The following is a 24,544-nucleotide window of genomic DNA, read 5'->3' as shown; positions in this document are numbered from 1 at the left end:
CTCATTAGATGTAATGGTTGTGAACAAAACACTTTAAGCCAGAAGATTTCAAGAAGAACTGAAAATTTTAGACATCCTTAACTAATTCTTTCTAGAAACGGTATCACCAGAAGTATCACCAAAAGGGGAAAACCAGAGCTGAGGAAAGTGCTGTAACTGTTAATAAATGAGTTAGCATTGTTGACAGATATGTACATGATTTAGCTACTATTAAAAATGCTTTGGTTTGAAAAGTACATCAGAATATTGCAAGTTCAAACCCTAGTAAAGCTACAGCCATATGTGGCTGGGAGTCCAACTGGCTTCACTCTCTCTGGGTGGGTGGGATAGCTCTACTTCTTCCCCCATCACTCAGCACAATGACAGCCATCGCAGGATTCTGTTAGCAAAATTGGTTAGCGTTCATCTCCAAGTGTGTTCAGCTGTCCAGTGACATTGTGTTAGCAGCAGTTCACAATCAACCTAAGTTAGCAACAGCCTCCCAGATGCAGGCAAGCAGGTGCAGCACACATTGTGGGTTTGTTTTGTGTCCGTGGAAAAACGGCAGAAGCCAGGAACAGCACTCAAGAGATTTTTCAACATTCTATGAGGACTATGTCTGAAGTGTGGTCATATTTTGGGAAACATGCTTGATGGTCACCCTAAATACTAGAAGTCTGCACTCCTGCAGGATTCCTGCTGGACCCACGAGGCCCACTGCAGTGTAGCAGTGCGGGAGGGGAGGTTTTGCTGTTGCGCACAGGAGCAGGCAGGTTATCAGCCCCCTGCAGTGGGGAAGTGCGACGAAGCATGCATGAAGAGAAATCCAGCAAATGAATGAATAGCCTAAACAAAGTAGAATGATCACAATCATATGTGGACAATATAAAATAACAATAGAAACAATTGAAATTAAATGGCTTGTGAAGCAACTGATTACATGAACAACACAGCTGTCCGGCAAAACACCAAAAATAACCATTATATGGCGTCATTTTTGCTTTGTGTTCACTGGAAATAAATGGCATATGGTGAAGTTACTTCACAGTAAGCCTGATGACCATGGCTACCATGTTATTTTATGAGTCTATTTGTGATTAGACTGTGCCAAATATTGGATGTCAATTCACCTTGGTGAAACTGTGCCAGCGAAAGCAGGCCAAAACGTTTAATTTGCAGGCAGAAGCGGGACAATTTATTCCAATTTTCTGCAGGAGGGGCCAGGAGTGGTAGGAAATCTTACAGGAGCAGGTGGGAGTGAGACCAGTCCTGTGCAGACCTCTGCTGTCTGCAAAACATGTACAAAGAACAATTACTGCGAAAGGAGGCAAGACTTAAAATCTTATAAATACTCTTTGCAATCACCACCCACTACTTTATAGTGAATGTGTTCTGAGGAATTGTGCAACCTTGTTGAAATGTCCTACCTCTGCACCTATTTACAGGAAGCTCTGGACACAAACCTCTAGGTAAGATGTTCTGATAGCTTAAATCTCCTCATCAAAAGAAAAGAAAAAAAAAACACTACCAGCATTAAAACTACAATCATCTTACTTTTGCCAGCTTATTGCTCAAATTTTCCCAGTCCACCTTAAACAGAGCAGTGCTGGACCTGGCCTGGCACCTCAGGCCTCAAGAAGCTGGGGAAGGCCCTTATCAGAAAATGTCACCTGTATTAAAAAAATAAGACAGCCTAAATCAGCTTATCAGGGGTAAGTAGTGATAGTAAGTGGAGTCTGTATTGAATTACGATTAAAAACACATTTTTTGCCTCAGCCACCTAGCTAAGCTTTGTATTTGCTTAATCTTGAAGCAGAGAAACATTTAATTTACGGCATTTTGCTGATGCTCTTATCCAGAGCGACTTACAATTTGATCATTTTACACAGGTAAGCCAAGGCGGTGTTAGGAGTCTTGCCCAAGGACCCTTATTGGTATAGTGTAGGGAGCTTACTCTGGCGGGGGATTGAACCCCAATCTACAGCATAGAAGGCAAAGGTGTTAACCACTACACTAACCAACCACTGATATGCTATCGTTTAGACCAGTTTATTGTCTGTATGGATATTTCAGCACAGATGTGAGGCGATAGTATTATTTGTATTAGTCTAAAGTTCAGTGAACAGTTGAACTCTTTTGAACTGAACTTTTGGTCACTATAACTGTGATACTAAATGTTCATGTCATTTCATCTCTACTTGTGGTATCAGGCGCCAAGACATTAGCAGCAGATACTTTAAGTCCTGTCGTGAGGTTGTGCTGCTGTAGATCAACTTGTTGCAGCATATCTCACAGATACTCAAAAGGATTGACGTCTGGGGAATCTGGAGGCCAGGGCAACATCTTGAACTTTTCATCATGTTCCTCAAACCATTCCCAAAGAATGTGTGCAGTGTGGCAAGCACATTATCTTGCTGAAGGACAAGGAGGCCACTGCCACCAGAGAATACCACTGTCATGAAAGGATATTTGGTCCGCAACGTTGGCATTCATATGTCCATGCCCAGGGTTTCCCAGCAGAACACTGCCAAGAGCATCACACTCCCTCCACTGGCTTGTCTTCTTCCCACATGGCATCCTACTGTCATCACTTGCCCAGGCAAACAGCCCACATATACCTGGCTGTCCACTGCTCCTTCTTTCATTGCTCCAAAGCCAAATTTCAATGCACACATACCCTCTGTAGGCGCTTTTAATGGTGGACAGGGATTTGCACTGGTACTGTGTCAGGTCTGCAGCTATGTAGCCCCATATGCAGTAGCTTGTGATGCACTATTTTTACTCCTCCCTGGATCTCCTTCTGTCAGCTCAGACCTTGAGCATACATGAGTCTTGGGCGCCCAGCACCCTGTCACTGGTTCACGGTTTGGCCTTCCCCTGATCACTGTCAAAATGCACTCACCATTGCTGACTGGGAGCACCCCAAAACCTTGCTGTTTCGCAGATGCTCCTAATCATCTGGCCTTAACGAAGAACACGACATAGTTAAAGTTGCTCAGGTCTTCATGCTTGACCATTTCCTCAGCATCCAACACTACTTTTGACTGCATTCATTACAAAAACGGACTGTTCATTTACCATCAAACATATTTCAGACGTTGACATGCACCACTGATAAGAGATAATCAAAGTTATTTGCTTTATCTGTGAGAGGTCATAATGTTTTGTCTCATCAGTGTAAATAGTACGCTCCATCAACTGCTGTGGCTGATTTTGTACTGCTCTTGTTTAATATTAATATTTAATATTAATATTCAATTCTAGCTTAATATTATGCTGCTGGTTCTGTTGCGGATGGAAGTAGGTGAACACATTTTTTCTCTTGTGTGTGTCAGGGAGTCTGAAAGGATGGTGTTTGTAAGTGGTTGTGAATAGATTGTTTTGAATCATTTCTGTTTGAGCGTTTGAAGGGGTCGAGCTAGTGAATGGCAGTGTGTAGACCATGCACATGACGCAGCTGCACTGAATCTTGGGAGCTGAGTCCTCTCTCTGTTTGGCACATGCCTGAAGACGTCAAAGGTTTTTTTTTGCTTTTTCTCTAAATTGGTTTCAACAGTACAAAAAACACTTTTTTTCCCAATCTCTGGCATAATGCAGCACCATCTGACACATCAAACATGACTGTAACCCTTTAAATGAGAGAACTGTGCAGTTATTCAACCTCATAATTCAACCTTATAAACATTACAGAGAGTTTTATATAGTGTGTCTGTCATCATGCATTTGGTGCACATGTGGTGGATAAAGCGTCTTTTTTCCACTTGGAAGAAGGGATTCTGAGATTGGAAAGGCGAATGCTGCTGAGCTGAAAGCAGTTATAATTTCCCAATTACCATGAACAAATCCAGCAAAGAATTTGGAGAAGAAAAGGAAGTACATAGAATATGCAAGCGTATTTAAATCAAATGCAATCAGCCACAGCTGTAACTAGCAGCTCCATCCTGCATTGCACTGCAGCCCAAGACAAAAGTGAGAGATGAAAAGGAAATAGTTGCTCAAATTTGGGAACTATTTCATGCTGCAACTAAAAGCACCCATTAGAACGGCTTGTTCTACAGTGAGCATGAGGAACTGATGGAGCGTGTGCCGTGTGATAAGCACTGTGTTCTCAGAAGTACAAGCTGACTTTAATGAAGGCTTGATGTGGAGAGCAGTTCTGCTAGTTACTGCCTGGCCTTAGATGCTTCATAATGCACAAGGAACCAGAAAGTAGGCTGCAAGTGGTCCATCTCTTTGTGCACTTTAAAGTTGCCAACTCCTTTCTGTCAATGTCAGACATGGGCTTACTAATTTCCCTAAGAACTTAACAAACAAACCAATCATCAATGTTGACAAGGAATATATTCTAATGACATCTCCATATTACACTGAATCTCAAAAGATTTATTATTACAATGGCCCTTGCTTCACAATCAAGCTGTGCTTAATTGCTTCCCCATGCATTTAAAAGCTATAGACACTCCCCTGATTCATAATTGCGTCTGCTCCGCATGTCCACTCCCGACCATTCAATAGTGTTTTAAAAGCTTTGATAAAGTTCCTACAATAAATAGAGCCATCACAGTCTGTACATTTTTAAACTAGATTTAGCTCCAAGCACAATGGTACAAAACAGTCAGTTATATGGCAGAAAAGCTAAAAGCAGTGCTAAAAATTATAATAATTAGTGATCATCAGGACCCAGAAATTAAACGAAAAAAACTCACTCTGAGCAAAACCAAAAGAACATTATTGTTTAGTGTTTTTATTACAACATAACGTTCCTAAGCCAGTTAGAGTGAAATCAAAAAAGTGATCTATTCAGTTCTGGCCATGCCAGCAGAGCACACTTTCTCCACAGTGGACTTGGATGCCTAAACAAAATTTGCAATATTGTATGAGGCTTAAAAGGGACTTTAATTTTTTTTTTCCCCCAAAATATGTGTATAATTGAACGTTTAGTACATAAAAAGTATGTAAAAGTACATATAAAAACTCAGAAGGCACATGTGGGGTTTACTGGTTGTTGTGGACAGTAAATAAGAGGGCTATATTTGTACTTTAGACATTATTATGTTCCAATCACCACCTTTGTGAAGAAATTCAGTAAATTTCCCCATAATTAACCATTTCACATCACACCACTACGAATGACTTTGCTGAATGATTTAATTATGCAGATATTTTCAAGAATCGGTAGAATTTCCCTACTAGTTATTCAGAACGCCGAGCCTCAGTCTGGATTAGTTAGCTAAGCTGTTCTCCCTCATTTTCTTAAATGCAGAACAATCAACAAACCTGGTTATCTGTTAACATTACCATTAGTTCTGTTATCTGTTACTATTACCGTGTTTCATTTTTGATCATCTAAGCAAGGGTTCACTGCATTTTTCTGAACGCTAAAAACATGAGACACACTACAACAACAGCATCATAACTCTCAGTCAGCTATGCAAACTAATTATTGTTTCAATGCCTAGACAGAAAGCGCTGGCATCTGCTCTTTACAAGGTGATTAGCTAATAACTAGCAAGTATAATGCAGTTGGCAAAAAAAACTAGCTAAAATAAATAAAAATGCTTTTTATGTCAGAATAAAATACTCAGTGACTACAACAGTAAACCTCTCCTCCATTACAACTGTCACTAAGGCCCACCTTACATGTAATTTGACTGGTCAGCAAAAATAAAATGGTTGTGAAAAAGGCTACTTAGGCACTTTGAATTTATTCAGCTCAGACAGCCTTGAATGTTTCACACACAAGTCTGCCTCACATGGCTCATGAAATGGGAGGGACCCAGCATGAAGAAACGTCTCTCCATGTGATAACAACTGGAAATAAGCACAAAAAACATATATAACATGACCCCTACCCACCCGACAAAATCATGTCCAAACTGCTCAATCACTCTACTACCCTACAAAAAGAAATACATAGTCAACAATATTACACCTTTCTTCCCCACAATTGTAATTTAAGTATAATCCTTTGCTAGCTGCTCATTGTTCTTATGTCAGTGTTAGGCTACATGTGGACACTGCTGTTATCACATGACCTAGTTCGCTTTACATTATGTTGCACCACCAGTAATTATGTGCTTTTTCAGGCTAGATTTGATATAAAATTGGAATTTTCTCTTTTTCCTCCAATAAGTGATCCCAAATTTTCTGCTGGCATTGGCCCGTTACCAGTACAGAGAATCAGATTATGCCATTTTACAAATAATGGCCAATTAAATGCCTCTACTCACTCTCCAGATGGTGCATCTCAAAGATGTGAGGTTGCCAGTGAGATAGAAAAAAACACACAGTAATATCAAAAAACATAAAACTGACTGCAGCTCAGTTCTGTATATCGGTGTTATAAGTATCTATAGCAACATATAATCAGCTATCCTGACCCAAATAACAAACAGGACATCACAGCAAAGCACCACTTTACACAATACACAACCTTCCAGCAGCAATGAACCCAGTACAGCATCACTCACCTACAGCAATTCATCACTCAGAATAGTCTGCCGTAATCCCAGACACTGAAACTTCACAGCTTGGTGCAGGAAGCATAGAACACACCCCCTCCGAAGTACTCCACACGGTACAGTAAGGGTAAGCAGAGGCAGCGAATGAGCTGGGAAACTGTACTTCCAAATGCTGCCAGCAGCAACATTTGGAAGCACAAAAAAAAATGACAACAAGAGCTTAGAGTTGGATAAAGAGTGGGGAGGGGAATGTGTGACTTTTTTATGATAGGAGAGAAGAAGGGAAGGAGAGGGCAAGGGAGATAAAGAGAAAGCAACAGATTAAGTACTCCTGTGTTTTCAACTTCATCTCTGCCTTCAGCATTTGTTGCATACCATTAATTACCATGGGCAATCATTTCCCTATAGCTACAAAATAATGGAAATTCAGCTTGAAATATTTTTGAAGCAACATTGTGACAATTGTACCTGAAAATAACAGCTAGAAAATCATTTTGATTGTACACTGTCTTATAATAAGGAGAACGGCATCTTTGTCATTGCCACAGCAGGCCTGGAACTCCTGCTATAGCCCTATGTAACTTTGGAGGAGCAGGCATGAAACCTCTGGCGTGAACTGTACAATGCTTCACCAAGTCATGCATCAAAAACTATGGGTCTTTAGCCAGCTACAAGATGAAGCTAGTGTCTCACGGACTCGCCTTTGTGTGCATGTGCGTCATGCAGGCATATGTGCTACAGATTACATTCGAGATTTCAGTTGTTTACATGTGTAAATATGTTTACAAGTGTAATATGTAGCGTCCATATGCCTGCATGACATGAATGCACGCAAAGGGGGGACCGATTCTGGTGGGGCTTACAGCGTGATCCGTACAACGGTGTAAAAGTGAAATAAAACCTGTAACTGCAGGTGGAGCACAAGAGCAAATGCTGTGGATAGAGATTAGGCTAAAAAACCTAAGACATAGTAACTGTGGAATAAACAAACCCTTACAAAGTGTATCATAACCTAAATATTTTTGTATTAGCCTATCCTGTAGAAAGCATATGATACAAATTTCAGCCTGTTTCCCGTACCTTGAAAAGTGCAAAAAAAAAAACAGTGACTTAAAACTGTATCTGGCTGTTGCCTTCTATTATAAACACTTGCCCACAGACTTCTATACTAATGACTTCTATTTACAGTAACTGTAAGATTCTTATAAGAATCCCATAGAAATGTGTGTAATATAACTATAATCCTTTTTAAATGGGAAGAGAGAACAATTGTACAGATCAGTGAACAAGAGGACACTGGAGAGGGGATGGGCAGTGATGACTTTGCAAAAGGGGTTTGCTTTGGAGGTTTGAATTCAGTGCTGAGTATAAAGAAACATGATATTCCCAAAGGCTTTGGTGTTTGAAAGAAAATTAAATATCAGCGTTCAACATATGCAATGGCCTGATGGCCTGGCCCAGTAAAAAGGTATAATTGGCCAGTCGCCGACCTGTGCACTGGGTGTGCTTCATTTAAAGGACCATTGCTAGGTATAACACATCCTCCGCAGCTGTGGCCTGCGGAGAAATCGCGCCAAATGATCTGGCCTAATGGATTCAGAATTACAGCAATGTCATGGCTCCTGAGTCCCAGTCAGCTGTTAGGCCAAAGTTTGAGATGTTTGAACAGAAAGCAAGAGCTGAGAATGGCAGCTGTTGAGGTAAATAAAAAGAGGATGCATGAATGAATGAAACAAGACTTGCAGCAAGCAATATTGTGCAACTGAGATTTAACACAAAGCCTTATTTCCCTGTGTTTTCTCTGCTGCTAACCACAAAAACACAACCTAAGTATGAGTGCAAAATTAGCTGATGATCTCACTGCCCCATCTGCTGCCACTCGCTCAGCTGTGTAGTTCAGCTTTAGCTTTGTTTAGCCTATTTTATCTTAATTACGTGCTCTGGGTTCAGCTCTAAGTTAGTTTTGCCTTCCTTGCTGTTTGCCAGCTTTGCTAAGTTAACCCTTGGTTCCCTGATATGTTTCTTACTTGCAGTCAGCATTTTCGTCTCAGTCAGTAGTTCGACAACAATGTCAAAGGAAACGCATGAGAAACAGCATTCAGTGAAAGATCCACAGTTCTCACTGAATGTCTTAATATTCATAGTATTCGATTACATCATTAAGAAGACCACACTGCCATGTTGGTAGGCAAGCTGTAACTATGGCTGTGCTCTGTCTTATCACTTGTTATTATTGCAGCTACAACCCTGCAGGTGAATGAATGAATATACACTGCTCAAAAAATAAAGGGAACACTTAAACAACACAATATAACTCCAAGTAAATCAAACTTCTGTGAAATCAAACTGTCCTCTTAGGAAGCAACACTGATTGACAATCAATTTCACTGCTGTTGTGCAAATGGAATAGACAACAGGTGGAAATTATTGGCAATTAGCAAGACACACTCAATAAAGGAGTGGTTCTGCAGGTGGGGACCACAGACCACTTCTCAGTACCTTTCTGCTTTCTGGCTGATGTTTTGGTCACTTTTGAATGTTGGTGGTGCTTTCACACTCGTGGTAGCATGAGACAGACTCTACACAAGTGGCTGAGGTAGTGCAGCTCATCCAGGATGGCACATCAATGCGAGCTGTGGCAAGAAGGTTTGCTGTGTCTGTCAGCGTAGTGTCCAGAGGCTGGAGGCGCTACCAGGAGACAGGCCAGTACACCAGGAGACGTGGAGGAGGCCGTAGGAGGGCAACAACCCAGCAGCAGGACTGCTACCTCCGCCTTTGTGCAAGGAGGAACAGGAGGAGCACTGCCAGAGCCCTGCAAAATGACCTCCAGCAGGCCACAAATGTGCATGTGTCTGCACAAACGGTTAGAAACCGACTCCATGAGGATGGTATGAGGGTCCGACGTCCACAGATGGGGGTTGTGCTCACAACCCAACATCGTGCAGGACGCTTGGCATTTGCCAGAGAACACCAGGATTGGCAAATTCGCCACTGGCGCCCTGTGCTCTTCACAGATGAAAGCAGGTTCACACTGAGCACATGTGACAGACATGACAGAGTCTGGAGACGCCGTGGAGAGCGATCTGCTGCTTGCAACATCCTTCAGCATGACCGGTTTGGCAGTGGGTCAGTAATGGTGTGGGGTGGCATTTCTTTGGAGGGCCGCACAGCCCTCCATGCGCTCGCCAGAGGTAGCCTGACTGCCATTAGGTACAGAGATGAGATCCTCAGACCCCTTGTGAGACCATATGCTGGTGCGGTTGGCCCTGGGTTCCTCCTAATGTAGGACAATGCTAGACCTCATGTGGCTGGAGTGTGTCAGCAGTTCCTGCAAGATGAAGGCATTGAAGCTATGGACCGGCCCGAGGGTCAGTGGTGGCCAGGGGTGGCCAACCTTTCAGACATCAAGAGCCAGAACAAAATGCTCATTACTACTAGGAGCCACAGGCTATATTTACACAGACATTTATAGTTTTTAAACCTATTTTCCTACCTGTCATGTAGATGAGTTTAGTGGGACTTCTGGCATTTTTTGTTTTCCACAGTCTGATTCAAATCTGGCTTGTATTCAGTTGGTGCTACTCGAAACAATTCTTTCACATGTGTATCAGTAAGAACAGAGCGATGCTTTGATTTCACATGTTTCAGGGTGGAAAATACTGATTCACAAACATAGGTTGAGCCGAACATTGACAGGAGCTTCAGTGTAGCTTGTTTTACATTGGGATACTTCTCCACAGGCACGATTTTCCAAAATTCCAGGGTTCCCTCACTCAGAACAGACCTGAGTCTGTCATCTTCAAAAAGTTCAATCATCTTCAATTGAGATGTAGCTTCATCTGTCAGCAATGGGGCTTTCAAACAGTCTGAATCAGCAGCAAAAGGGTTAACAAGGAACATAATTTGTTTTCAGCTGTAGATCATGGAATCTGTCCTCAAAGTTCTATATATAGTTCTATACTATATATATATATATATATATATATATATATATATATATATATATATATATATATATATATAATTGTAAATAGATGAGCCTCACATGTGCAGGCAAAGAGCCGCAGGTTGGCCACCCAGGTCTAGGCTATAAGAAGATTGCTAACAGCCTGAAACTGAGCTATAGCACGATGGCCAAGGTCATACAGCGGTTTTCCAGGACAGGTTCCACTCCAAACAGGCCTCGGCAGGGTCGACCAAAGAAGTTGAGTCCCAGTGTTCAGCGTCATATCCAGAGGTTGGCTTCAAAAAATAGACGCATGAGTGCTGCCAGCATTCCTGCAGAGGTTGAAGAAGCGGGAGGTCAGCCTGTCAGTGCTCAGACCATACATCGCACAATGCATCAACTCGGTCTGCATGGCCGTCATTCCAGAAGGAAGGCTCTTCTAAAGCTGATGCACAAGAAAGCCCAGAAACAGTTTGCTGAAGTCAAGCAGTCCAAGAACATGGATTACTGGAACCACATCCTGTAGACTGACTAGATCAAGATAAACTTATTTGGCTCAGATGATGTCCAGCATGTGTGGTGGCACCCTGTTGAGGAGTACAAAGACAACTGTCTCTTGCCTATAGTCAAGCAAGGTGGCGGTAGCATCATGGTGTGGAGCTGCAAGAGTGCTGCCGGCACTGGGGAGCTGCGGTTCATTGAGGGAAACATGAATTCCAACATGTACTGTGACATCCTGGAGCTGAGTATGATCCCCTCCCTTTGGAAATTGCACCGCATGGAAGTTTTCCAACACAATAACGCCCCCAAACACACCTCCAAAATGACATTTTCCTTGATGAAGATAAAGGTGATGGACTGGCCAAGTCTCCAAACCTAAACCCAATTGAGCACCTGTGGGGCATCCTCAAGTGGAAGGAGGAGGAGCGTAAGGTGTCTAACATCCACCAGCTCCGTGATGTCATCATGGAGGAGTGGAAGAGGATTCCAGTAGCAGCCTGTGCAGCTCTGGTGAATTCCATGCCCAAGAGGGTTCAGGCAGTGCTAGATAATAATGATGGTCACACAAAATATTGACACTTTGAGCACAATTTGGACATGTTCACTATGAGGTGGACTCACTTGTATTAACAGCTATTTAGACATTAATGACTGTGTGTTGAGTTCTTTTCAGAGGACAGTAAATCTGTACTGCTATATAAGCTGTACACTGATTACTTTACGTTATATCCATGTTTCATTTCTATAGTGTCACATGAAAAGATATAGTAAAATATTTGCAGAAATGTGAGGGGTGTACTCACTTTTGTGAGATATTGTATGTATATGCATGTGTTTGTGTGTGTGTGCGTATGAAAGAGAAATATATATATATATATATATATATATATATATATATATATATATATATATATATATATATATATATATATATACATGCAGTTACAATGAGGTGTGTAAACATATGATGACTTAAAAAAAATGTGGTATTTTTTGCATTTTATTTATTTATTTATTATTCTAGTAATACAGTGGGAAATCTCAGCCATTTAAATTTTAGCTTTCACTTGTTTTCATTACAGCAACAAGTCAAATGAAATCAAATCAATATACATAAATATACTGGTTAAAATGCTTTAAAATGCCCTTCAAAATAAAGGTCCTTTCCCTACAGGGATACTGTTACTCCACAAAGACTAAAGAAAACGGTGAAAAAGCAGAGACAGGCTCTTTGTCTCTACAAATTGATTTCCTCCCAATGAGCAAGTTCAGTGACCACCCTTGTTGTCAAATAGAGCCACCCAAGCCTGTACTAATACAGTTTGTGAAGGACACTGAATAGCCACTTGACAAGCACGACTGTTCTATTAATGCAATGAAAACAACCTCCGTCTCATTGTGGTGAGAGTGAAGTCTTATTATTCTACAAGGGCTCAGAAAATACATTGTCCAGGATAAAAAAGGCACAACATGATCGCTCAATAACACTATTGTGTTCCTAGCCTGTAATATCATATATATGATTATCGAAACAATAAATATATAAATGAAGCCATTTCACTCGAATGCAGAGACATTTGCCTACATTCAGGCTATTGTACTTCCAACAGCAAATGCCTGATTAGACAAGATTGTAGACATTGCTGCCAACAAAACAAACCTCTTTGTTTTCCACTTGCTTTTCCTGAAGGGAAAATAACTCAAAACAGTCATCTCCCCAGGTCCAAATAGCAGGAGTCCTACCAGCACAGAGAGAGATGCAAGGATATCAAGCTTCTCTCATCAAATCTTTCTGCAGCTGCTGCCATTGGACTTGGCACAACACCTAATGCTCTAAAATATTTATAGACTGGCCTGATTATGACAAGGCTGTTGACAGCTTTTGTCACCACATATGAGGCAAGTACTTTGTTCACATTCAAAAATATATTTTTTGTCTTTCTGGTTGTTCATATTTTGATGTAGGCAGAGCTTATTGACCTTATACTACTAAGAAATAGGAGATGGCTTTGCCAGTTGCACCAGACATGAGTTTGGGCATAATTAGAGAGAGGGAGAAAAAGAGAGACAGAGAGAGATAGAGAGAGAGCGCGCGAGAGAAAGAGAGAGAGCGAGAGACAGAGAGAAGTAGAGAGAGACACTTTACTTTCAGTAAGAACCATTAAAATGCAAGGGGGTGGCATGCTCTCTGTCTTCTATAACACTCTGCAAAAGTCAGAATCCATGCATCATTGCAATTGCTACATATGGTCCAAGTAATTCTACTAAAATAATCCTAATTCTACTGAAATAATCTGGGGGCAGTCATGGGGTGGAGGTTAGGGAACCGGCTCGATCCCCAGTGCCAACAGTCCATGACTGAGGTGTCCTTGAGCAAGACACCTAACCCCCAATTGCTCCCTGGGCACCGTGGATAGGGCTGCCCACCGCTCTGGGCAAGTGTGCTCACTGCCCCCTAGTGTGTGTGTATTCACTAGTGTGTATGGGGTGTTTCACTTCACGGATGTGTTAAATGTGGAGGTGGAATTTCCTTGTTTGTGGGATTTAAAAAAGTATCACTTAATGAACTCATCACTCCATAAAACTTTATTCCACATCTTAGCTCTCAAGCTAAAGTGGAGTTAGATTTTCTTCCGGGTCATTATGGCATGGAGTAGATGTATGCTCGGAGCTCTCCACTGAGCCAAGTTTTTCCTTCTATGACATAAGTTATTTTTTGTTTTATTTCTTTGGCTTTTGGTCTCAAGTCTAACCTGGTTGTCACTACCGCGCTAACTTTGGTCATCGAAATGCCCCCAAAAGCGAACAAAACACCGGGACATTCATAGTCCCTTATTTGGATTGTTGTACAAGCTGCATCCTCTCCTGTGGGTGACGCCACTCGCTCCATAGAGGCGAGCATGGCCCCACTTACAATATAACTTTACACACTTCTGCGCTGAGGTCCGAGATTGTTTGAGCAGTGGTGATGGAGCGCCACGGTCTAAAGGACAAACACTACTCCAACATTAAAACAGAGCTCCATGATATGAAGGTCAGAGTTTACCAATCTCAAGTCTACTGTCACGGACATAGAACACTCTCTGTCAACTTGTCCGGATGATGTGTTGCAACGGTTGCAACGGTTGCAATGTTGCAATGTTGCTGGACCTACAACCGATAAACTCTGGGGAATAATTTCAATGGGGTGGTCCTATTTTAATCAGTGTATCATTTCTAGCCTTTACAGTCCGGCTTTAGTGGCCTGGGAAACTCACAGTTCAAACGTATGTGTTGTACATATCACACGTGACTCTTCTCAGCCAATCAGATCTGTGCATTGCACTCCACACACGGGAGGCGCGACAGCATTCAGATAAGAAAGTGAGTCAGAGGGAGGTTATTTCACATGGCGCACTCTAAAAAGAGAAAACTGGCAATATTGTTAATAAATAAATAAATATTCAGTTGTTTACTGCATACGAAGTTGATATAACTAGTAAACTACTTCAGTAAACAGTATATAGCACTAAATCATGATGCAAGTTAAACAATATGATGTTCTGGACCTTACTGATGTTCTCTAACTGCACCTTACTGAATTTAAATTAAATACCTGTCGTCGCTTGACACTTGTTTGACTGCTAAGCCTAGGTATTATTTATGGTTTGTAAAATAAGACGAATTTAACGATTTGTTGAAGAAAATAAAAGAATCAAACGAACTAAAAAATACGAGAAGACTCTTCGGATTTCAGAAGTGCAGGTCTTTTATTCTTCTTGAGCATGGAGAATGCTTCCCAAAGGCCTTCGGACAACACTCACACAGATACAGGGTTTGTACACATAATTTATACCCTCAGTAAGGATGGGGTGGTGTCACCCCACCCCTTTTTTGTTATCTCCTAATCTCATTACATCACCATTATGTACAAATTGATGCCCATACGTCTAACGTATGGAATCATTATGTCCAATTATGGAACCATGTGGAAACCAATATCTCCAAGTCCGATCTGTATCATTTTTTTTAAAAAGACAATGTACCAGGCACATCCTAGCACACCCTAGCATGATTGCTGGTGTTTTTCCATCTTGGCCGTTCGGCCTTGAGAACTATGCCCTACTAAGGAAACTTGTTTTAAGGCACTTGTTCCAATATGCTAGGCCATATTGTAATTTATTTATGTTTTATCCTGCATAATACAAGATATTTTAATTTTGGGAATGTTTAATTTACATCATACCTCTGATTTAGAGTCTGTTTAGAGTTTTAAAGAACATCTGTATTGTTGGAGTTCTGGAGTATCTATGCTCTTGAAGGAAGCATTTCAAAGGATTTCATTATTGTGTTTCATAGTCCTTTGGGTGATCCTTTGGCGCACGTGTGCGTGTACACATGTTAATGCCCCAGTCAGTTTCTGATTTTATAACTAGATATGGTATTATCAATCCTTGGAGATTCTGTAACCCAGGTGTTAAGGAATTTTCTTTTTACCCCTAATCCACATCAAACCTATTCCCACATCTATTATATTTCTGTCGATAATTCTAAGTACTACCCAATAGTTATCTATGATCATGCCTCTCTCTTTATAAATATTAAATTTTCATTTATTTTTCATTTTATTTTCATTCAAATTTTCATTTGATTTTGTTCCCAGTCCCATAGTGGAGATTTAGCTCATTACTATTAACAGACGTTTCATTTAACAATTTTCTCATCCTTTATTGCTACAAAAAAGAATGATAACACTTCTTCTTCTCTCTTTTGGGAATCTTTCAAGGCTTATTTACACAGACAAATTATTTCCTTTACAGCACACCGAAGTAGATTGCATAAATGTAAGTCGCAAGATCTATTAAAAGAAATTGCCGATCTGGATTTTCTTAACTCGGTTAATCCCACACCTGCTTAATAGAAGCGTCAACTTGATTTACAAGTTGAATTTAAGATTAAGTGACCCTTACTAGTCCCACAACGGGGAAATTTCACCTCCGTATTTAACACATCCGTGAAGCGAAACACCACATACACACTAGTGAGCACACACACTAGGGGGCAGTGAGCACACTTCCCCGGGGCGGTGGGCAGCCCCATCCGCAGCGCCCGGTGAACAGTTGGGGGTTAGGTGTCATGCTCAAGGACATTTCAGTCAAGTATTGTCGGCTCTGGGGATCAAAGCGGTGACCTTGCGGTCACAGGGCCGGTTCCCTAACCTCCAGCCCATGACTGTCACCCTCCAGCCCATGACTGCCTATAATTTGATCTTATTACCACAACTGAGGCTGAACAATTGTTGTTGCAGACACGCAGTAATTATTATGAGTATGGTGATAAACCGTCTAGACTCTCACCACATCAATTAAAAAGTCAGAGTGCCTCTAGATGCATTCGACATATCAAGAACTCTACAGGTGTGCTGTGTTCAGATCTCTTTTAATCCTTTTGTTCTAGTTTCTATCATTCAGAGTCTATGTCTGTATAATGCCGAGATGCTGTCATTTTTTGAGGATCTTGTGTTTCCCTCTGTAAATCCTACAGCCGTAAATTATCTTGATTCGCCCTTAAAATTGAAGAGATCTCCATCTCTGTCAGAGCTATGCAAATCAAAAAGGCTCCTTGTCCTGATGGCTTTCCAGTGGAATCTGAAATTTATTGACAAGTTAGCTTAACAGTTTACAATGAGTGCCTGACATCTGGGATGCTACCTTCAACTCTTACTGAAGCGACTATATCCCTCCTTTTGAAGAAGGATAAGGACCCTAGTTATTGTGCCTCTTATAGGCCTATATCTCATTTAAATGTAAATGTGATCATTTTGGCTTAAGTATTGGCATTGTGGCTGGATAAAATTCTCCCTGGTATAATTTTACCAGATCAAAACAGCTTTATTAGGGGGCGTCATCTCTTTTTTAATGTCCACACTCTTTAAATACAATTTTCACAAAGCATTCCTCCTCTGCTCCTGAAGTTATTTCATTGGGTGTGGAGAAGGCTTTCAATCAAGTTGAGTAGGATTATCTTTTTGCAGTTTTACATAAATCTGGATTCGGAGACAAATTTATCTCTTAAATAAGGCTGTTATACTCTTTCCCCCAAGCTAGTGTCTACATCAATCATATTTGTTCTGGCAACTTTTGTTTGTCTTGTGGGACCAGACAGGGAATGTCGCCCATTACTGTTTGCCCTTGCTATCAAACCCCTTTAGATCACATTGAAATCTCTTTCATCTTTTCAAGACGACCTGTAGTTATATGTAACTAACCTAATGAGTTCTCTTCCTTCAATTTTGGTGCTTTTAAAGAGATTTGGTTCTGTTTCAGGTTACAAAGTAAATTTACAAAAAAGCAAGTGTTTCAGTGAACTCACTTGCATTGTCTCTTAACCAACCTAGTATCCCATTTAAATTTATTCAAACAGGGTTTAAATATCAAGGAATTCATGTGCCCTGCACGCTACCTTCTCTATTTCATACCAATTATTCTCTGTTAATCAACAAACTTAAATTGGATTACAGAGGTGGAGATCTTTTCCTTTATCACTGATTGGTAGAACTTTATGAACATTGTGGCCAGAATTATTTTTTTGTTTTTAGTCAATTCCTCTATCTTTGCCGAAAAAATTTTTTATGTTGGACCAGCTTACGATCTCTTTTTTATGGGATGGAAAAGTTCCTAGGAAGTTCCTTACACATATTTAATTTCGATTGGCGTGCCCCAGTTTTCTATTTTATTACTGGTCTGCCCCTATTCAAAAGGCTCTTTATTGGACTGAGTCTCTGTTCTCTGTCTTATTTCTGTTCTCTGATCTCTGCACTGGGGTTGCTTACCTCCTCTGTCCCATTTAAGCTTTCCAATTTCATGGATAATCCAGTAACAATTTCCACCCTTCACATTTGGTTCCCCCTTCCTGGATTGGGGCCTTGTTGTGGCAGAAGGGGTTATGTGGTCTAGGGACGTTCAGAGCTAAGTTGTCGGGAGCAATATGCTACTGGTAGGGTCTCCCAGGGCGAACAGGTCTGGAGTGAAGACACAGACTAACTCGATCCAAAAACACTTCATGATAAAAGGACACAGACCATTGTGTACACTGCCCAGGAGAGGGTCACTGGGACCTACCCCTGGAGCCAGGCCTGGGGGTAACATTCTTGGGTGAGTGCCTGGTGGCCGGGCAGCCCACGTAACTCGGCCAGGCTCAGCCTGAAGAGGCAACGTAGGAAGACCATATGGGCCCACCACCCACAAGCTCCAGAATGGGGGAACAGAGCAGTACCGTATAGGCAGTGGGAGACTGCAGGGGGGCCCTTGGTGGCCTAGGCCCCTGCGGCAGAGACTGGCTCTTGGTGCGTGGAATGTAACCTCACTGGGGGGGGGAGTCGGAGCTTGTGCAGGAGGTTGAGAGGTACCAACTGGATATAGTTGGGCTCACCTCCACCCACAGTGTCGGTTCTGGAACCAAACTCCTGGAAGGGGTTGGTCCCTCTCCTACTCAGGGGTTGCACAGGGTGAGAGGTGCTGGGCGGGTGTGTTGATACTCACAAGTCCCCGGCTGGCGGCCGTGCAGTTGGAGTTTGTCTCGGCGTACGAAAGATTTGCCTCAATATGAATTAAAATCGCAGAGAGGAAAACTCTGACTGTTGTGTGTGCTTATGCACCAAACAACAGGTCAGAGTATTTGGCCTTCTTGGAGCAAGTGGGCAGGGTTCTGGAAAGGGTCCCATCTACAGACTCTATAGTCTTACTGGGAGACTATGGCATGCTCACGTTGGCAATGACTGGGAGACCTAGAGTGGCATGATTGGGAAGAATGGCCTGCCCGATCTAAACCCGAATGGTGAATTGTTATTGGACTTCCGTGCCAGGCATAGATAGTCCATAACGAACACCAAGTTCAAACACAAGGATGTTCATAAGTGTACATGGTACCAGAGCTCCTTGGGTCAAAGGTCAATGATCAACTTTGTTGTCGTTTCATCTGACTTGGGACCGTATTCTGGACGCTCAGGTGAAGAGAGGTGCTGAGCTGTCAACTGATCACCATCTGGTGGTGAGTTGGATCAGATGGCAGGGAAGACTGATGGTCAGACTAGGTATGCCCAAGCGAATGATGAGGTTGTGCTGGGAATGACTGTCGGAGGCCCCTGTTAAGAATGATATCAACTCCCACCTCCAGGACAGCCTTTCTCATGTCCCAGAGGAGGTAGGGGACATGGAGTCTGAACGGACCATGTTCAAAACCTCCATTGTTGAAGCGGTCAGGCATAGCTGTGGCCAAAAGCTTGTGGGTGCCTGTCATGGCGGTAACCCAAGAGGGATTATATCTCCAAGTTGGCCTGGGAGCGGACTGGGGTCCCCGGGAATGAGCTGGAGGATATTGTGGGGGACAGGGTCATCTCGGGATTCTCTGCTCTCTCTACTGCTACTGCGATCCTATCTGGACTATGCAGTTAATGATGATGATGACATTTGGTTCCAGTTCAGACATTATTTTAAATTAATGTCACCTTCGTCCTTGATGTTGTTATTGGATAAATCACTTATTTCCCCCAGCTTTGAATGATATGGTCTTTAAGATATGGCACAGATATGGAAATGATACAGTCTTTACAATCCTTTCATGATCTTTACAGAGATGGCATGTTTTGTAGCTTTGCTCGATTAGTAGAGGAGTTTAATTTGCCCTCTTCACATTTGTTATGTTATTTTCAACTTAATCATTGTGCTTCCTCCTTTTCTCTAGACTACACTCACCTTCCTACCGAACACCTACTGGACAACATTCTGACTCTTGACCCTTCTCAGAAATCTCTTATATCTAGGATTTATTCACAACTCATGGCTATAGATGTTTTCTCCCTTAACAGGATCAAAAGCGCATAGGAAGATGAGCTGGGCTCTATTTTCATTGAGTAATGGTGAGACAAAGCCATATATAAAGTACGTTCAAGTGTTGCACAAGGCCTCATTTGATACAATTTAAGATATTACAGTGTTCATAGATCCAGATTCTACTGATCAAAATTTTATCTAAATCTCAACAATCAGTGTGATAAATGTGCAATCTTAGTCAGATGTAATTTTTTTTCCCTTCTCTAAATAAATTTTGCTCTGGCTATTTTGAGATAATGACAAAGGTTTTAGGTTTTAAAGTTAGTATGAATCACTCTCTTGCAATATTTGGATTTTCCACTGATCTGCCCCCACACACTGGATTTCAGTTCAATATCCTTGCATTCACATCCTTATTAGCAAGACATTGAATTTTATTATTGTGGAAGTCCTCAAAACCACCTTCAATTATGTAATATATCCATGATGTTATGCATTTTCTTAAATCGGAGATTTAGAGATTAGATTCATGATAAAAGGTAACACTGCTGCATTTTATGCTAAATGGAATTCTTTTATTTTGTATTTTGATGCCCTCCAGATTATGCCGGCAGATGGAATTTTTGTCTTTTTTTTTTTTTTTACTTTCCTTCTTCCCCCTTCAAAGACAAAGTTGTATTGTTTGTTTTAGTGTGTTGGTGTGTGTGCGAGTGTGTGTGTATGTGGTGTGTGTGTAGGGTATATGTAATTTAAAAAAGAGGTTGCCAGTGAATTGAGCTACTGGAGGCTATTCATTGTTTTGTTTACTGTTTATCATTGATGTATCTGTTTGGTTCCTCAAATTAAAAAAAAAAAAAAAAAAGATTAAAATCTCCCAAAGATGAAGGCTTTAAGCACTGTTTGGCGCTTACCACTTAGCCCTACCCCTCCATTTTGTGCATTCATGTTTAGGGGTGGGGTGACCCAATTTGTGTTGAAATAGAGGGGAAGGGCAAAGCAATGGGGCTACATGACCCTCCAAACATTTTTTTCAGAGGCACACTTCAAACTGAGATAACGAGAAAAAAAGAAAAAAACTGTAAGATGGCTGTGCAAGCAACCAAATCTTAATGTTAGATTAATATAGATTAAAAGATCTAATCTCCTCAGAAATATTTCCTGAATAATTTAAATTCTTGCTAAAACGGATTGCTCAGAGATTTCAACTTACATTTTGTAAGTGCTGCAATGACCTCCTTTCTATTTTATAATGAGATGCTGAAAACATTAATTAGTCCATCTGACTGGTACCTGATGCTGTCAATCAGCTGCTGATGCTCCTCAGTGATGAGTATCTCAGGCAGGGTCGAGGCCAGCCCCTCCACGTCCCTCTCTGAAGCATACTGTTTCAGCAGGTCAAACAGCCTCTCCTTCACCACAGGCTCATCTCCTAAGATCTCCTCAACCTGGAAACACAGAGAGTGGAAGAAGCTATATTGGCCATTCTCTATATCAAGACTACTGAGAATATTTATTAGAGCACCTCTTGGAGGTTGGATTAATTTAGCATAATACTATAGACCTAATGTGGGAGAGTTAGTAAGACAATGACACTTTCATTAGCATTATATATTTCTATATATGCATATATATATGCACACCTTTCTATCATCTCAAACCAGTCTGCCCATTCTCCTCTGACCTCTCACAACAACAAGGCATCTTCGTCCACACAACTGCCGCTCACTGGATATTTCCTCTTTTTCGAACCGTTCTCTGTAAACCCTAGAGATGGTTGTGCGTGAAAATCCCAGTAGATCAGAAATACTCAGACCAGCCCGTCTGGCACCAACAACCACACCACATTCAAAGTCTGCACTTCAGCAAGTTGTCTTGACCACCTCTACATGCCTAAATTGCAGCGGTTGATTAGCTATTTGTGTTAACAAGCAACCGTAAATAAAATAAAGTGGCCGGTGAGTGTGTGTATATATATATATATATATATATATATATATATATATATATATATATAAATACATATATATGCAGAAATAAAGAGGTAAGAGGCTACAACAGTAACTTTAATAAAATGCAGCGTGAATAAAATGCAAATGCACAGTAGCCAGGCCATGCCTAAACATATGCTCTTCTGGAGTACAGTAAATACATCATCAAACATTATTTTGAAACACTGGTCAATTCTAAATATCTGTCTGATGCTGATTTATATTTTTAAGCAATTACCTGCTGATGATATTGCATTTAAAGACATACTGCACTTTGCTTTTTAATTACTGAGTTATTAAACAATAAGCAACTACCACCTTGATTCCAACAGCTTAAACAGAACTATGAGGCAACAAACCAAATACCCAAACAATGGATGCAGTGCTGACCTTCTTGTTGAACTCTAGGGCCTTGTGCTTGCGGTCCTGCCGGATCATGTCTCCGCTATGATAGGTCTCCTTCATACTGCTGCTGGTGCGCTTCTGGAAGCGGTTCATTCTAAGCACGCCCAGACGCAGCGTTCGTCCCTGAGACGTTTTAATCATGGCTGCCGCCGTCTCATGCTGCTTCACCGGAATTCCATTCACCTCCATCACATAGTCACCCGCCCGTAGACCGCTGCGGCCTGCTGGAGAGTTGGGCAGACAGTCCTCCACCAACAGTGGGGAGTCTCCAACGATAGTAAAGCCAAAGCGCCCATCAGGCCCTGGGGAAATGTCCACCTGAGTTCAAACCAAAGGAACAATTCGACATTAGTTAAGAACAGAAGATTAAATTTCCATTTAAACCCTTCAACAACAACTTCAGAGGCATTTGCATCAGGTCAGCACAATACTTTCAGAACAGAAAGTTTGCTAAATAAGTTACCATTAGGAAGGCACTGGACAAAAAGAACAGCATACTCCTGTAATAGTTATTTCCCCTTTATCTTTTCAATCAAACCGGCTAGACAGCATCCTTGTACACTGTCTTCACAGTAGCATCTCACGGTATATTTTGCAGTATATTATAAAATACTGTGAAGCACAATCTAACTGCAATACAGCTACGTTCATGGCATTGGGCTGACGCTCTTATCCAGAGCGACTTACAATTTGATCATTTTACACAAGTAGGCGAAGGTAGTGTTAGGAATCTTGCCCAAGGACTCTTATTGGTATAGTGGGCTTACCCAGGTGGGGGATTGAACCCTGGTCTACAGCGTAGAAGGCAGATGTGTTAACCACTACACTACACCAACCACTACACCAATTTTTAAATCCTATCTTTATTTATTTAGATGCCTGCATGAGATTACGCTCTATGCTTTGTACAAAGTATTTTTATTGATGCAAGATATGGACAACTCTGTATTTACTACTGAGCTCACACTGTGCTCTATTTTATATATTGACTTAATATGCATCACTCCATTTTTTCGGAATTATATGCGTCTTGGTCACTGCTGTTATCTCTTCTTAAGCTGTCAGGAGACACCAGTTGAAAATGACAGACATGCTCATTCAATATGCATTGTCCCTGTAAATATAATTTGAATAAATTAAAGATATCAATTATGCTGAATGTAGCAATTATGACCAAACAGAGAGAGAGTAAATGTATGCTAACTTGCAGCACAAATGAACTTTAATTCTGATACTGATCTTGATTTCACACCACACCAATCACAATACTATAAATCCTGAATTAAAATAAAGACCTGTTCAATGCGGGACACCACTCCAATGCTGGGAGGCACAGTCTTTAAGGTTTGGGCCAGGGCAATAAGAGCTTTGGTGCTGAGGGAAGAAACATTTTGCCCATCAAGCTCCAGCACTTGGTCACCAGGCTGAAGTCCTGCCATATAGGCACTGCTTCCCTCCACCACAGAGAGGATGTAGCTGGGTCCATCACCTCCTAGCTTGAAGCCAAAGTCCTCAGGCCAGCCCTGGTTAGTTGTTGGCAGGGCCAGCTCTGTATGCAGCCAAGAAGACAGACAATGCTTGCAATGAAGACTGAATGGGACATGCAGCATAAAGAACAAGACAATGAAGAACACATTGGCGCACTTTGTTTTACAGTTACTATTTCTAGCCCACTTGTTGTTACATAGTTTGTCAGCTCACCTCTACCCCATCCATTAATAGAAAAAGCCACCATAAAACCACTGTTGACCAGATATTGTTTAGGTGGTGGAGCACTCGCAGCACAGAAGTGGCACCAATGGCACGAATGTAGTATTGGCATTTTAATGTGCGTTGCGCTGGAATGGTCAGCTTGGAGTGTATCAGCTCTGCAGTGCACCTGGTAACTGGTTCAACAGAAGTTGACAGTAAATATAAGAATATTTACTTTCTTGATGAATTTGTGCTTTTCAATTGGAAGGATGAACATGGTATCCATGCAGTCATTATAAAGCTGTGTTCAGCAGTGTGATGATTTATCAGCAAGTGAGTTTTGTGGCCATTAATGAAAGAGAGGAAACCCACACCAGCAGGATCTCACACATATACAGTGGGTTGCAAAAGTATTCATACCCCTTGAACTTTTCCATATTTTGTCACATTACAACCACAAATATAAATATATTTCACTGGAATTTAATGTGAAAGACCAACACAAAGTGGTATACAATTGTGAAGTGGAAAGAAAATTATACATGAATCAAAACATTTTTTCAAATAAAAAACTAATAAGTGCGACGTGCAAAAGTATTCAGCCCCCCTGAGTCAATACTTTGTGGAGCCACCTTTTGCTGCAATTACAGCTGCAAGTCTTTTAGGGTATGTCTCCACCAGCTTTGCACATCTAGTGAGTGAAATTCTTGCCCATTCCTCCTTGCAAAACAGCTCAAGCTCAGTCAGATTGGATGGAGAGCG

General features: G+C 41.4%; 1 protein-coding gene across 2 annotated transcripts in view; it reads right to left on the bottom strand.

Moving 5' to 3' along the window:
• grid2ipa (glutamate receptor, ionotropic, delta 2 (Grid2) interacting protein, a) overlaps nt 1–24,544 on the bottom strand; it is a 75,890-nt gene that overhangs the window by 47,872 nt on the left and 3,474 nt on the right. For both annotated transcript variants that reach the window (XM_017705876.2, XM_017705877.2), the window contains exons 3-5: nt 23,386–23,639; nt 22,076–22,408; nt 20,988–21,142 (exon numbers count right to left, since the gene is read on the bottom strand). In XM_017705876.2, the coding sequence (XP_017561365.1) occupies nt 20,988–21,142; nt 22,076–22,408; nt 23,386–23,639 (742 nt within the window). The remainder of the gene's footprint in view (nt 1–20,987; nt 21,143–22,075; nt 22,409–23,385; nt 23,640–24,544) is intronic.

This window comes from Pygocentrus nattereri, chromosome 14 (genome assembly GCF_015220715.1).
Source record: "Pygocentrus nattereri isolate fPygNat1 chromosome 14, fPygNat1.pri, whole genome shotgun sequence".
In the NCBI taxonomy this organism is placed as follows: domain Eukaryota; kingdom Metazoa; phylum Chordata; class Actinopteri; order Characiformes; family Serrasalmidae; genus Pygocentrus; species Pygocentrus nattereri.
This window is presented reverse-complemented; position numbering and strand designations above follow the sequence as displayed.